Here is a 13,959-nt window from a genome sequence, read left to right on the forward strand (position 1 = left end):
GGCCAATCATTATAGCTACTGCTGAAAACAAATTGTGACAGACTATCCAGCGGGGACAGGACACACAACACGCGACAGGGAACAGTGATCTAGAAATTAAGAACATACAAGGCAAAAATTTCTGCCATGTTGCTTACTCTCTAAATTATAGGAGCAAATCTTGGAGAAACTTTAAAAGGAAAAGAGTTGTCATGACAGATCCATGATACATTGATGTAACAGATACAAACATAACAGACCAGTTTATTGGTAAACTGCATTGCAGGACTGCAACCTGAAATATGAAAGTTCAGCCAAGAATTAAAACTACTACTGTTTTCTAATTCATTTAGGTCACTTCATTATTGGTATCATAGTAGCAACGCTACTACAGGATTCCACACACAAGAAATAGCACAGAAGGTGGAAGGCACTAAGGAATTTAGGCTATTATCACTATTGGAAAGAAGTCTAATACAGAAGCCCTTCTTAACCTTTTTAAATGATCTATCTTCATTCCATATAATATAATTTATGCACTCTGACACAGTATATATATCTTGTGTGCATGAGTGCTCCAAGCTTGATTTGCTGCTTCATAGCATTTTGCCAATTCTAGTGCCTTATATCTTGACAGGTGAAATGTTAGAATGTATAGATTTAGAGTAAGGTCTAGGAGGCATTTTGGAAAAAGATAAGTAATTGGCATTTGATACAGTACATAAAAGCAGGTCAGTAGGAGAATAGGAAAAGAGTCTTTGTGGCAGCAGTTTGGATAGTTTGAATAAGATTAATTGGAACACTTTTAAGGACAGCGAAGATTGGTAGAGGAAATGAAGGTGTGAAAGAACAAGACCATGAAAAAGAGTATTATCTGTGTAGGAAAGAAGTTGTGGTGGAATAGCTACAGTGCGTAAACATAACCAAAATATTTGTACACATTATAAACATTTAAAAAAAACTTTAAGATGATCAGAAAGTGCCATTAGGGCATGCCCCTTCAAGGTGAGAAGTCCGTATTTAAGGCCCTTCTTTAGAGAAGAGCTCATTGCTTATACAAGATGAAACAGCTTCAGCAGGCTAAAACAGGATGCTCCATCAAATACTTTGTATTTTGTGGATTCATCTCAAATGTAGGTGGTTTAGGTTCAATTCAGTGTTTCAAAATCAGGCAAAATAAAAACTCAAAGTTGTGTTTTGGTGACTACCTTAGACTCTTGGCTATGAGGTGGGGAAAAGGAGGAATGTATGTGTCTCGATTTCCTCTGCTGGTATAAAAACTCTGTGAATAAACTTTGACAAGCATTGGTCAGGAATGAGCTAATGTTTGGGAGCCAATTTTTTGTTGACATAGATGGCCATGATTTTGATTTGGTAACAAAGAATAGAAACATGAAAAGCGTCCTAGGATTGTTGTTCTGTCCTTTCAAACAAACAGTTCTGGTAAAGTTTGACATGCCAGGCAACTAAACTATGCAGATGAATATCAAGCTGTCAGTGTTAAAAGTTATTTTCACTCTAAAAGATTTAGAGTTTAAACTGCAGCATTTTAGCTAAAGTGCAATGACATGACTTCTCTTATTTATTTATTTATTTATTTATTTATTTATTTATTCTGAATAGTAATTTACTTTCCAATATTTTATGTTAAAATACTTCTTTCATTTGCAACACATTCAGTGATTCTCACCTTCAGTATATGTATCTGGTAGTTTTCATTTTCTGTTTAATTCTGGGAACTCACAGCAAAGGCTACACACACTTCCAGAAAATTTGACCTGAAGTTCTCGGCAAGGGTTGTGGTCTTTTTGGTGCTCTAATGCTGGATATTGTAACGTGGATATTTGAAGTGGTGAGTTTTCAGAGATCAGTGCAATCAGAACAGCATTTTCCCCCAGATTTTTGAAACATAATGTCCATTTGAGGAACAAAGCCTGTAATGCTACTTGGTATATGCAGAGGCCCAGACAGACTTAACTGATATGCTATGTCTATCCCTTTCCCTATCTGTGTTCCAGGAAATATTAATTCTGATCCTAAGTCATAAAGCTACTTTTATTTGCTTAGAGTGTTGATAGGAATTCGTTTATTCAAATTGGTGACACTTAAAATGGTGGTATTGTTACCCCTGATACTTTCTACTGAAAAAAATGGGTAATTAAGAAAAGGAAATGATTATTTCAAGCTCAGGTATTTGTTAGATATCCAGAAATTCCACTTCTGAAAATCGCCTGTACCATATCTACTGCTCTGGTATTTGCAAGTTTGCATAACAGGAGAGCACTAATACCCGTGTGTGCTTTTAGTGCCCCCATGTCCAAGTAAAATACACACATCAAATGCAGCACATCAAATGCAGCTGTTTGCCGTAGCAATTTAAACAGCTCTGCTCGACTTTGCAGCCAGTAAAGGTTCTCAGAAATACTCCATTCTGCTGTGAAACGGCCATTATGTTGTGAAATGACCATTCAAATGAGCACTCCACTCTCCAAAGTGCTGGTTAGCAGACAGAAGACGATTGCACCTAAATCAGTTATAGTTTGCTTCAGAAACTGTATACCTAAGCCTTGTAAAAAGCTGAGTAAACAAAGACAAAATTAAGGGTTTGTCCACCTCTCTGCCCAAGTAGCAAGGTACGACTTCAAAGAAGCATGTCAGCATGCTCTCCTTCTCCTACTTATTTGGATATTATTTTGAATATAAATGTGTATATATATATATATATATGTATATATATATATATATATATCTTCTGTGACATTCAGAATTTGCAGTTGGAAGATCTGTAATTATGTTCTGCAGAGTTTGGTGAAACAGAGGTTTTAGTGGTTCTGTGACCCTGGCAGTCCCATCTGCAGAAATAATTTACAGTTATTATGAGCACAGTTCTTGGATGTGAAACCAGAATTAAAATTGTTTAATGCTGTTTTGAATGTAATTTAAAAATATATATATTTCAGTATTAACACCATTTTGAGATGAATAAAGGTTGTTCATATCTTTCAAGAAGCCAGATAGAGTATCATTTTGTAGGTTTATATAATAGTATTATATAATAGGAAGATATGCCATTTACCATCTTTAAAAAAAAAAAAAGAGAGAGAGAAACTAATTCCTGAAAATTAACTAAAACAAGTGATGCATTATAAGTTCACCATTTCTCCTGATTGTATGCGTCTTCCTTACATAAGGATTATTGAAGATAAATCTTAGTTGTATATGTAGTGATACATTTTGAATCTCTGTTACACAGTTTTTGGTAGTGTTTTCATAATGGATATAACAAATACTGCAAGGAAATGCAGCTCTCTTTCTTGTTGACTAAGACTGCTGCTGGATGGCTTGTATTGCCTTTTACTTTCTGATATTAGTGCTCAATACAAAATGCTCTATTCTTATGACTTAACCCTTAGTGCTTTAATGTCGAATTGCTCTGGATGAGGTCACATAAGTAAACTAGAGAAGTCTATTAGGGTGTTGGTCTCAGAGGCCCCATGAATCCCAACCACTGCAGTTACACCTTTGCACGATGTGGTATAATATAATGCGATGGTGGCTGTGTAGTTGATGTTTACTATCCCTGTCCCTCCCCACTTGCTCCTGTCAGACCTGGGAGGTTTGCACTGCAGTGTTTTACCATACCATTGAAGAGGACTTGGAGTAGTTAAGGTAGCTGTAAGCGGATCTCCAATAGACAGACCATATCCTTTGTTTCAGTGCCAGACCCAGGTATTTTGCTGTTGACTTCTGGAAAATACAAAATAGTGATCTGTCCTAAAACGTAAGGATAAATTGTCTGAATGTTGATTACATGTTAAGAGTTTTTCTTTCTTCTTCATATATATATATATATATATATATACATATATGTATTAATTAGAATAAATTAGTACTTGCAGAAGGTAACATGTTCCACATTGGTAACCTGTTCCTTGTCAGCTGAACCATCACTGTACACATCAGGATGTTATCAGTACAGAACTATAAAAAATATGTTTTAAGAAAGACTAAGAAGTGCTCCTTAAAGGGATTTTAAAGACCCAGATTGCTCTAACCAAGTAATTACAAGTAATTTTAAGTGCTCTTAGTTTAGTGAGCATCTAAAATCTTAAGACCTGGCTTTCATTCAAAACTAGCTCTTCATTTATCTATACTTTCAGACAGTACCAGCTGTGTTCCCAGTAGACATGGCAATGTCACAGAATACCCCCACATGTAACTAATTTAAGACTTGATCCTTCTCAAATGCAAAATCATTCCTTTTCCCAAAATCATGATGTCCAGTGACTTGCAGAAGCATAAAGAGACAACACAGACAGGGAACATTTCTCCGTTGTTTAACCCATTTGTTTATTCATTTACAAGGAAAATATATTGCTACTTTAATTCTCTTGAGAATCTCATTAACAGACAGTAACTTCAGGTTGTCCTGTGAAGCTGGTATTTTACATAAAAGAATAGGTTTCACAAGTGTTCCTATTAGACTTTCAAAGCTTTAAAGATACATGAGCCACTTCCAGTCTACCTTAAATGTAACTGAATTTTAGGAGCTAAAATGTCACACTGAGTTTCTAGAAAGTAGATGACCAGTGCTTCAAAGGTTCAATCTACTAATGCGGGAGGAGAGGCAAAGAGGCTGAGAAGCAAGAGACTGACTCAGCTTGAAATGGATCTCACAGAATGCTTGGAGGTACTGATTCTGCAATTGAGCATTCCTCTCTGGGCTTATGCATTTTTATTATTATTATTATTATTATTATTATTATTATTATTATTATTATTATTTTGTCTTGAGACACTGACTGATTCATTATTGCATCTCTGCTTCTAACATTTTCTTTAAAACAAGATAGCTGTGCACATGCCTGCTCTAGTGGTTGGCAACCCTGCCCAGAGCAGGGGGGTTGAAACTAGGTGATCTTTAAGGTCCTTTTCAACCCAGGCCATTCTATGATTCTATGATTCTATGTGTGCCTGACCTGACAAGGAATACAAGCACCTGAAAGCCTAGTGCTGCAGTGCCTCACCTTGGGCACTTGATGACTAGGAAGGGTGCCCGCAAACTTTAATACACTGATACCATGAACCACTCGTGGAGAATTACTCACATTGAGTCTCAGAATCAATCAAACCATCAAGCAAAGCTTTTGGAGAGCACTAAGGATGATCCGGAGTGGAAATGAGTGGAAACTTGCATCACAATTCTGGAGTTACCTGCCTGCCTCTGTAGGAATCCTCCCTGCAAGTGCCTGAAATTCTTGCTGCATATACATTTACTCAAGCTTTTAATTTTGCAATATACTTTTTGAAACAGAGTCACACCTATGTGTTCTAGGTGCGTAGAGAGAGCTGATCAAAGAAAGAACTGGTCCCTAGCTCTGGTCAAAGATTTAAACCGAAGATTAAAACAAACAAGCAAACAAACAAACAAACAAACAAAAAAGAGAGAAAGAACAAGAATCTTTAAAATGGTGTATCTAACATCAGTTTCATAACCAAAAGGTTATTTCTTGATTTTAATTTGCAGAATTCAAGTAAGGTTCTTTGAGCCTATAGAAAGAAAATATCCGTCGTAAAGTTTGTGAGGAAATTCATTTCCACAGGAGGTTGAGATACAAATGCATAAGTAGACTTTTAAAAAGTGATTTGACAAAAAAAAAAAAAAGGATAGTCCTGAGGTACACTCCAGTTGGCTTCATTGGTACCATCTCATGATACTTTTCTTAACTTTCATTGCAAATTATTGAAGAGTTGTGATATCTACTTTTATGGGTAATGATATTTTCCTATCCTGCTAAATTATATCCTTGCAGGTATAGCTTTTAGAATTGCAGCATGTCTTCCTAAGTACATGAACACTATGTCAGACACGTGTCAATTATAACAGTACTGGAGTTGGAGAATTTGGCCTTTGATTCAAGCAGTAATTTAAAGAGTGATATTTCTTTTTGGCATTAATAAATGAGATGAGATTCTAGGAAGCGAATTTATGAGGATTGCTTTGGGAAAATATAACCCAGAACTAATGCGATTTTTTTTTTTTTAATGTATGTGCTATTTATTTTTTTTAATTATAAGTATTCCTGCTATTTCTGCTCAGTTATATCATGAGAAATAGTTTCAGTAAACACATCTTGCATCTCATGATTCATGAGATGAAGAAGAAAAGTAGCTGCCTAAAACTGTTCAGAAGAAAGTATGTTCTATGATATGATAATTCTAATATCTAATATTATTCTACCAGGTTAAGATGGTATGAATGGATTTGGACTGTATAAATATTTAGCTGTGCTTTTACTGTCCTCAGATCAAAACATTATGTTTTTCAGGCAACTTAGAGTCTACTTTTTGAGATACAGAAAGTAACAGTTTCTGTGCAATTTTCTATATATAAACACCAGATTTAAAGAAAGCCTCAGTCATTTATGCCTCTCTTACTACTTGTTCATGTTTTGCATTGTGTTTACTATCACTGTGCTAGGATGTACAGATTGAAAATCACTTTTATCATGCTTCCTTTGGGTGCAGTCATATATTTAACTGTACCAATTACAAACAGATTCTCTATAACAGCAATGAACAGTATATTCTCTTTTGGCTTTTCTTAAATTCTTGACTGCAAGAAGGTTCACCACTGATATTTGGAATATACATTTTTTAGATAATTTGTCTTTATGATATGACGTTCTCAGGAGACTGTACACTGAAAGGTGTCTTTTTGCTTTAAAAAAAAAAAATAAATCTAGGTTCCAGTTAATTAACCCTAGGACAGCAAAACACTGAAATATATCTTTTACATTTAAAACATTAATTTCTGACCTTGCTGTTGTGAGCAATTGGAGTAGTGAATGATAATGAAAAGAATAATTATATTCCAACTATAATATTTTCATTCAATTTTTTTTACAGCAGTTTGCTTATGACTTGGTCCCACTTTGGTGTATGAAGAAGCCTTACTAGACAGATAAATTGAGGGTAGAATCTTCCCCTTGAAGTAAATGTTTGCTATTTAAACAGTTATAAATGTCATATTCAGAAATTTACTTTAAATACAATATTTAAATAAATATACACTATTTGAATAAGTATTTATTTCAATGTTTAAAATATATTTTGCAGTTTACTAGATTTTCAAAACTGCTGTGTTGGTGTAACTCTCCCTTGTCAAAGGCAACATTTCCTATGCAAAAGCGGCAGTGGTCTACTATGAAAATCCCTTTCCTAATAATGGAAGTGGCCTGCATCACATGCTAATCTCACAGGTGACTTATTTATAATTAAAAAAATAGGACAAAAAAGACTTCTATAACAGGTTCCTTAAATGTATGTTTTTTCAGAAATAAAATTGAAAAAAAATATAATTCAAAATACATCAATACTAAGATTTTTTCCTTGAATGGAACAGTATTTTTTTCCTAATTTGATTGCCTCGTTGTTAATAGATCTATAGTAATATCTCAAATGTGTACACCTATGTGTGTGCTCATATACACAGATGGATTTTGAAGGTTGGCTAGTACTTTCTGTTAGCTCTCCTCCCGGCCCTTGCTGCATAGTTTGGCAGTCATCAACACTGCCAAGGCCTGGATGGAGAAAGCAAGCCTACAACTCCCAGGTTTAACCACAGGAGCTGACCAAGCAGGTACTTTAGTAGGATTCAGTTTAGCAAGGCCGTGTCTTTGACACCCGTCATCTTCTGAGGAGCGCTATGGCCCTCAATGACTGAGTTTCCCCTCCTTCTGCAGGCAGCTGTGTCCCGCCGGCACTGCCCTTGGCCTCACCATGGGACTAGGGTCTGGCAACCAGGGGCCAGCAATGGTGCATCCTGCTTGCCTGCCCGTTGCCTCTGGTCTGGGCAATCAACCATGTAGGCAGCCCGGCTTAGCTCCCGAGGGCGGGTGGCAATGACTTCCTGCAAGGCATTTCTCATTACATGAAACGGGCAAGGACAGCTGCTCCTGGGTCTAGATTCCTCCTTATTTTTCAGTGTCCTTTTAACAAGCACACATGTTCACACTCATCTGGAAAACCTGGATGCATTTGCCTGCTGGATGGGAATAGTTTTCTCAGGGGTGTTCTAGGTATTTCCTCGAAATCCTTTGTATTGGTGTGAAATGGTGTATGCTTTCCCTTCAGACATCAAGGCAAAGCTAAACATCAATGACATGACTCCCATTGGTCTGGGGAGCGTTGGGTCAGGTCTTTGCTGAATTGCATTCAAGTTGTTAGAAATGTAATATCCAAATGTTATATTTAAGATTTTTTTTTGTTTTTATTCTATTCTCTGAAGACTAGGATTTAAGAAAACTGATGCTGTTGCAACTCGTTCTGACTCACATTTTCTTGATTTTAATTTTTATTATGCAGTGACAGATACCTGTCAGAAAATCTTAAGTTGTCAGTGTAAGGCCTGATTCTGCTTTTTCTTGAGAGAATTTTCAACTTTGTGTTTGCCCTAGCTAGGTGGGCTAAAAGTGATGAAGAGCCAGGTTGGGGGGAGAAATGTTTTACTTCAGTATGATCCAGAGCACTGCAAATATCTTCTTCAGTAGCTTGAAAGAGGTGATTCTTCCACTGTATTTAGCACTGGTGAAGCCTTACCTTGAATATTGTGTGCAGTTCTGGGCTCCACGATACAAAAACCATGTTAAGGTATTTGAAAGTGTCCAGAGGAGGGCAGCAGAACTGGTAAAAGGACTGGAAGGCATGTCCTGTGAGGAGAGGCTGACAACACTTGAACTGCCCGGTCTGGAGGAGAGGAGGCCAAGAGTGACCTCACTGCTCTCTGCATCCTCCTGAGGAGGGGAGGTGGAGAGGGAGGCATTGACCAGTCTCTTCGCCATGGTAACCAATGACAGCATGCAAGGGAACTGCGAAAATCTGCACCAGGGGAGGGTCAGACTGGACATTTGGAGAAATTTCTTTACTGTGAGGGTGGTCACACGCTGGAATAGGCTTCCTAGCCGGATGGTTGGATGCCCTGTGCTTGTCAGTGTTCAAGATACACTTGGATAATGATCTTGTTTAGTTGCTTTGACTTTTGGCTAGTCGTTGGGCAGTTGGACTAGATGATCTGTGAAAGTACCTCACAGCTGAACTGTTCTACTCTATTCTACTCTATTTTATTCATCTTGATGCACATTCATAACAAAGCATGCCAAAAATGAGAAACCCTTTGTAGGTGAAACTTAAGATGTCTGGAAAAAGAGACTAATTTATGTATACAATAGCCCTTCTTCAGACCTAGGTTGTGTAATACATTGGATCTGGCACACATTTCCCTCTCCAAATAAAAATATCAGAAGAGAATTCATGGAGAAAATAAGGTATCTCTTTTCCTGAGATTATTGCCATTCAGAGGGTAAAGCTCACTAGACTGTGGGGGAGATCTCAATATCTCATCTCTTTCATGGTTTAATTCAAGGACTCAAAGGTGAGAGATGTAGATCAAGCTTCCAGCTCTTCCATGCATTTCCTTTCCATTCCTCAGCTTCCCCACCATAAGGGAACCTCACAACAAAATAGCAAAGAGGATAAACATAAAACTCAGTGTTTATGAGGTGCTCTCATCTGTTATTGCAAGCTTAAGTTCTACCTTTTTAGAAGGACAATCCCAAACAATTCTAGTGCAAGGTTATTGGTAACATTGCTGTCAGCTAGCAGTTTTTGTCCAGCTTACAGAAAGGTACAGCTCCACTGAAGCTGCACAGTTGGCTTATACACCAGCCCAATGTGCTAAGTCCAGTGCTCTGTCGAGTCCTCTTACAACAGGAATATGAAACATCTATTAAAGACTTTTTGTCCATGTAGTTGAGGGTGTATACTCCAGTCAGTGCCTGTGAAGCTTATGATGGAGGCTTTTTGGCTAGCTACATTATCTTTTTTTTCATTGGAGTATTCTGAGGGCAGTCAGATGGCAGGATACTGCTCTGACCTGGTTCATTTTGTCCATCTTTCCTTTGAAGTGTCTGAGCTGAGATGCCCATCAGTAATGCCTTTTCTGGTGGCAGGAGATGCTGGGTCCAAAGTGAAAATATTCTGGTCTGTCCTGGATGATTATTGAAACAGAACAGCTGCCAGACAAAACACCAAATGCTGGAGCCTACTTACAGTGTGGGTAAAGACATCCCTGTAGAAACATTGAACAAGCCCTCTGAAATATAGCATCTTGGTAATTCCTTCCATGCATATCAAATATTTTGCTTTACAACATGCAAGGAAGGTGGTCCAGCAATACATTCAGAATGAACTTGGTTCTGGTCCTCGTCTCAAGCTTGGGGCAAGATTGTGGATATGCTGGTTTAGATACAGTCTTTGTGGCCGCGCAGCATTGAAACAAGAATTGGAAAAAGGCAAGGATATGGAAATCCTGTCAGCCCTGGGAATAACTGACAAAGTCCCAGTGAGATCAAAAGGTTGCCCATTGTGTTTTTGCACCACTTTTATACCTCTGTAAGTCATGGCTAAATCCATCAGACAGTTAGGAGAGCTGTAAAATTGGAATGATCGTGGGATTGGGCTCCAATGTACAGTAACTCACCACAAGATGAACAACACTCTGGATTTAATTAAACTTCCTGACTTCAGTGACATTTTATAAGGTATCCTAATTACTCTGTATACAGCACATTGTGGATTTTGAAGAGCTAAAAGTTGGATCGGAAATACCAGTATATGTATTTATAACAAATGTTTGAGTGGTGTTTTGCATTCCTGAAGTATGTAACCTCTGTGAATAATGGTTTTATTATATTTTCAGGCTTTGTTGCCAGTAAGAAAAATGTTTAACTTTTAAAACACTATTTTTTTTTAGTACATTAATGATACAGGTGGACAGCTGTTCTGAGATATAGCCTGCATGTGTTCATGCTTGTTTTTGAATAGCATAAAAGTAGACTCATCCAACCTAATACTATGTGTAAGAGAAACAAATAATACAAACACATGCCAAATGACGTGAATTGCATGTCAAAGGCCTTTCTTTTTGGTTCAGTAAGTATCTTTCTACTGTTACCAGAAATATTAGATGTTATTGACTCCCAACAATGCTCGTAATTTCCAGGATCATCTGTTTAACAAACGAAGTGAAAAGGTTTCTGAACGTGAGTTTAAATTTATGTTTCAGCTACAGTAAATTCTCTTAAAGACTTTTCTTTATGTTATGCTGTGAAGCTTGACTCTGGTTTGCAGAGTTTGAATATAAACTCACTGTATATCCATTGTAGTAGAGGTTGAAGGTGAAGAAATGATAATATGATACTTGAAATAAAGTGGTTTTGCTAACAGACCAGTGAACATTGTCTATTTGTATGGGAATAGTGGCTAAATCTCTGCTGAGTTTACTCCATAGCTTGATGAAGTAGCTTCTCACATGGGAAGACAATGTGCCCATCTAATGTTGAGGCTAGTCAGTGAGGAGAAGATTTAACTTTCTGTAGTTTAGAGTAGTACTTTTGACATTGGTCTGTGATCCAGTGACATGGTGTTAAATGTTATTAGGAACCTAGATTCAGTAAGGCAGAAAATAGGATGGCATATATATAAGTGAGGCAATTGCCTTGTACAGTAAGAAATACTGAAAATGTTTCTTGTAATCTAACCATGGCTTGGCATGACCTTGCTCTGAAACCAAGGCTCAATGACACAATCTTATCCTCAGGAGAAGTGGATTTTTAAAGCCTGTTATTAACTTCCTGTGGGCCAAACAAACAACCAGAGAACTGGGGTCATTTGTGGATGTTTATTTCTTTCTCTTCCTGACACTTTCCCCCACTGACTCTTCCTAGTGCCTGGAGCCCTGCAAAGAATCCTGGGACTTGAAGAAAAACCATTGCCAAAGCTTCTGTGAGGTATGTCAGCCCAAGGGCACTCTTTCTCACTTTGTTCTAGCTCTCTCTTTCACTTAAATTATTAGAGGTGTGAGCTTTAAGGAGACAGCTAACAAACATGGGATTTTTTATAGCATTCACCTTCATTTGAATGGATACACATATAACTATTTAGCCATATTATGTCTGAGTAAAGAAAGAAAGATTTTATTTTTTTTTCCTGATCTCAACTTGAAGTTTGAAGCGTTATTCAGCCACGCTTATGTAATTTCTCTGAGAAGGCACTGTTAAATTCCTCCTGTAAACTGCTACTTCTCCCACATTCCTCCTTTCTTTTCCAGCCACGTGGAAGAAAAAGAGTAAGAGCATCTTTGTTTAAAAGACAAAATGTCACAAGTGTGGAAATCCTTGTGCGGGGTCACTAGAAAAGGTGGCCTTTCTATATGTGAAAGTCAGTCTGATTTTTCAAAGAATATATCTCCAGGAGTAACTGGATTCAGAGGGCAGGCATCAGAATGCATAATTCTTCAGGAACAAGTCTTTGGAAAAGTGTTTATGCATAGTGTTTCAGGATAACCTCGTGAATAAACAAGTTTAGATCAGTTAAACTCGCACAAAAGAGGAGATAGTTTTATTGCATTTGAAACACAGCTTCTGCTGAGTTGGTGGAAGTCAGATGTTACGATCCTTAATGGATTTTTAGTACAAAGTGAAAGCATCTTCTCAGTAGAAGGTTGATTTATTGTAACCAAATCAATATAAAGATACACCTTTATTCAAATCATTTAACGTGTGTTTATGAAGATTTTCAGCCTTTCCTGAAAAAAATAAAAATGATCTTAACTGATTGTGCCCTGAACTGATTTGACTCATTCCTTATCACTGTGAGCACTCTTCCGCTGGTAGAAGAGCACGTGTTATGTTTAAACAATTTAAACATCATGAAGATGATTAGGAAAAGCTGTCATTTCAACTAACAAAACTAATTTTGAGATCCAAATAACTACATGTAAGTAGGGAATAAGGGGTTACTAGTCTATTTAGCTATGTTAGAAGAACAAGTAAAAATTTCTCATGAAAACCAATCCTTGTAAGTGTTCTTTAACCAGAATCAGTTGCTGTTTCCTTATATAACAAAACTCTGGAGTAGTGTAATAAAGAAGTTTTAGTGGGTTTAATTTATGTCATCCTCATATATCACTTCTCACTAAGGCTGTATGTTTCCAGATATGGGTGTAAATATGTATAAATTTGGTTTAAAAGAAAAACATTTGTAGAACACTGTTCTATTGTAGTTGAAAACAGTGAGCATCCCTCTTTGATTAGTGTTTTGTGGTTGAAGCTAAATTTAGAACTTCAAAAGCTAGTAATGAAGAGCAGCACATTTAGCAGCTAACTGAAAAATGAGCTGTGAAATAGGGTGAGGAAGAGAAGCCTTGAGGATGTATTATGCCTTAGGGAGCTATAAAGTTTTTAATTAAGTAGCTGCAAATTTGTGATGTTTTAGGATTTGAAATTTGCTTCACACACACAGACACACACACACAGGGATCATTTTCCTGTCTTTCAAGCTCATGTATGCTCCATAGACGTTATTTGATTGAACTGAACCAGGCTGTTTTCATTTGAGAGTGTTTCAGTCTTTTTTGTATTCTTTATAAAATCTGGAAGCAAAAGTTTAGCTTTTTATTTCTCAAGGTCCTGCATTGTATGCAACTTCTTACCTACCAAATAAGTATACTAGTGTTAGAGGAGGAACCTTACAGCTTACCTGTCTCCTTTTTTTTTTTTTTTTTTTTTTTTTTTTTTTTTTTTTTTTTTTTCCTCATAAGTAAAATTTCCTGCTGGTTTAGCTTCTTAGGTGGCTAACTGTGGAATCAGGTATAGCCCAACAGGAAGAACAGCAGGAGTGAATGTCCGAGGAACATTGGGGTCAATAGAAGAGAAAAGCGCACTGCTCATTTTGGCAGTTTACACTGGTTAAGCTGTATCACCAAATGCATTCTTAAGAGTAGGATAAAAAAAATCTGGACGACTCTATGGGATGAAGTGTGAGAGGTAACTCAGTGCTGCATTCCTGGACTTTGGAGTATAAACTGACAAATACTCAGTGAACCACTTGGGCCTCCTTCATAGAGAAAAGTCTTTCTCA

General features: G+C 37.1%; 1 protein-coding gene across 1 annotated transcript in view; it reads left to right on the plus strand.

Moving 5' to 3' along the window:
* ANOS1 (anosmin 1) overlaps nucleotides 1-13,959 on the plus strand; it is a gene marked incomplete at its 5' end in the record, with an annotated part of 114,962 nt that overhangs the window by 39,031 nt on the left and 61,972 nt on the right. The window contains one exon of the mRNA XM_040566171.1: nucleotides 11,766-11,828. Coding sequence (XP_040422105.1) covers nucleotides 11,766-11,828 — 63 coding nt within the window. The remainder of the gene's footprint in view (nucleotides 1-11,765; nucleotides 11,829-13,959) is intronic.

Source organism: Cygnus olor, chromosome 1 (genome assembly GCF_009769625.2).
Source record: "Cygnus olor isolate bCygOlo1 chromosome 1, bCygOlo1.pri.v2, whole genome shotgun sequence".
Taxonomy (NCBI): Eukaryota; Metazoa; Chordata; class Aves; order Anseriformes; family Anatidae; genus Cygnus; species Cygnus olor.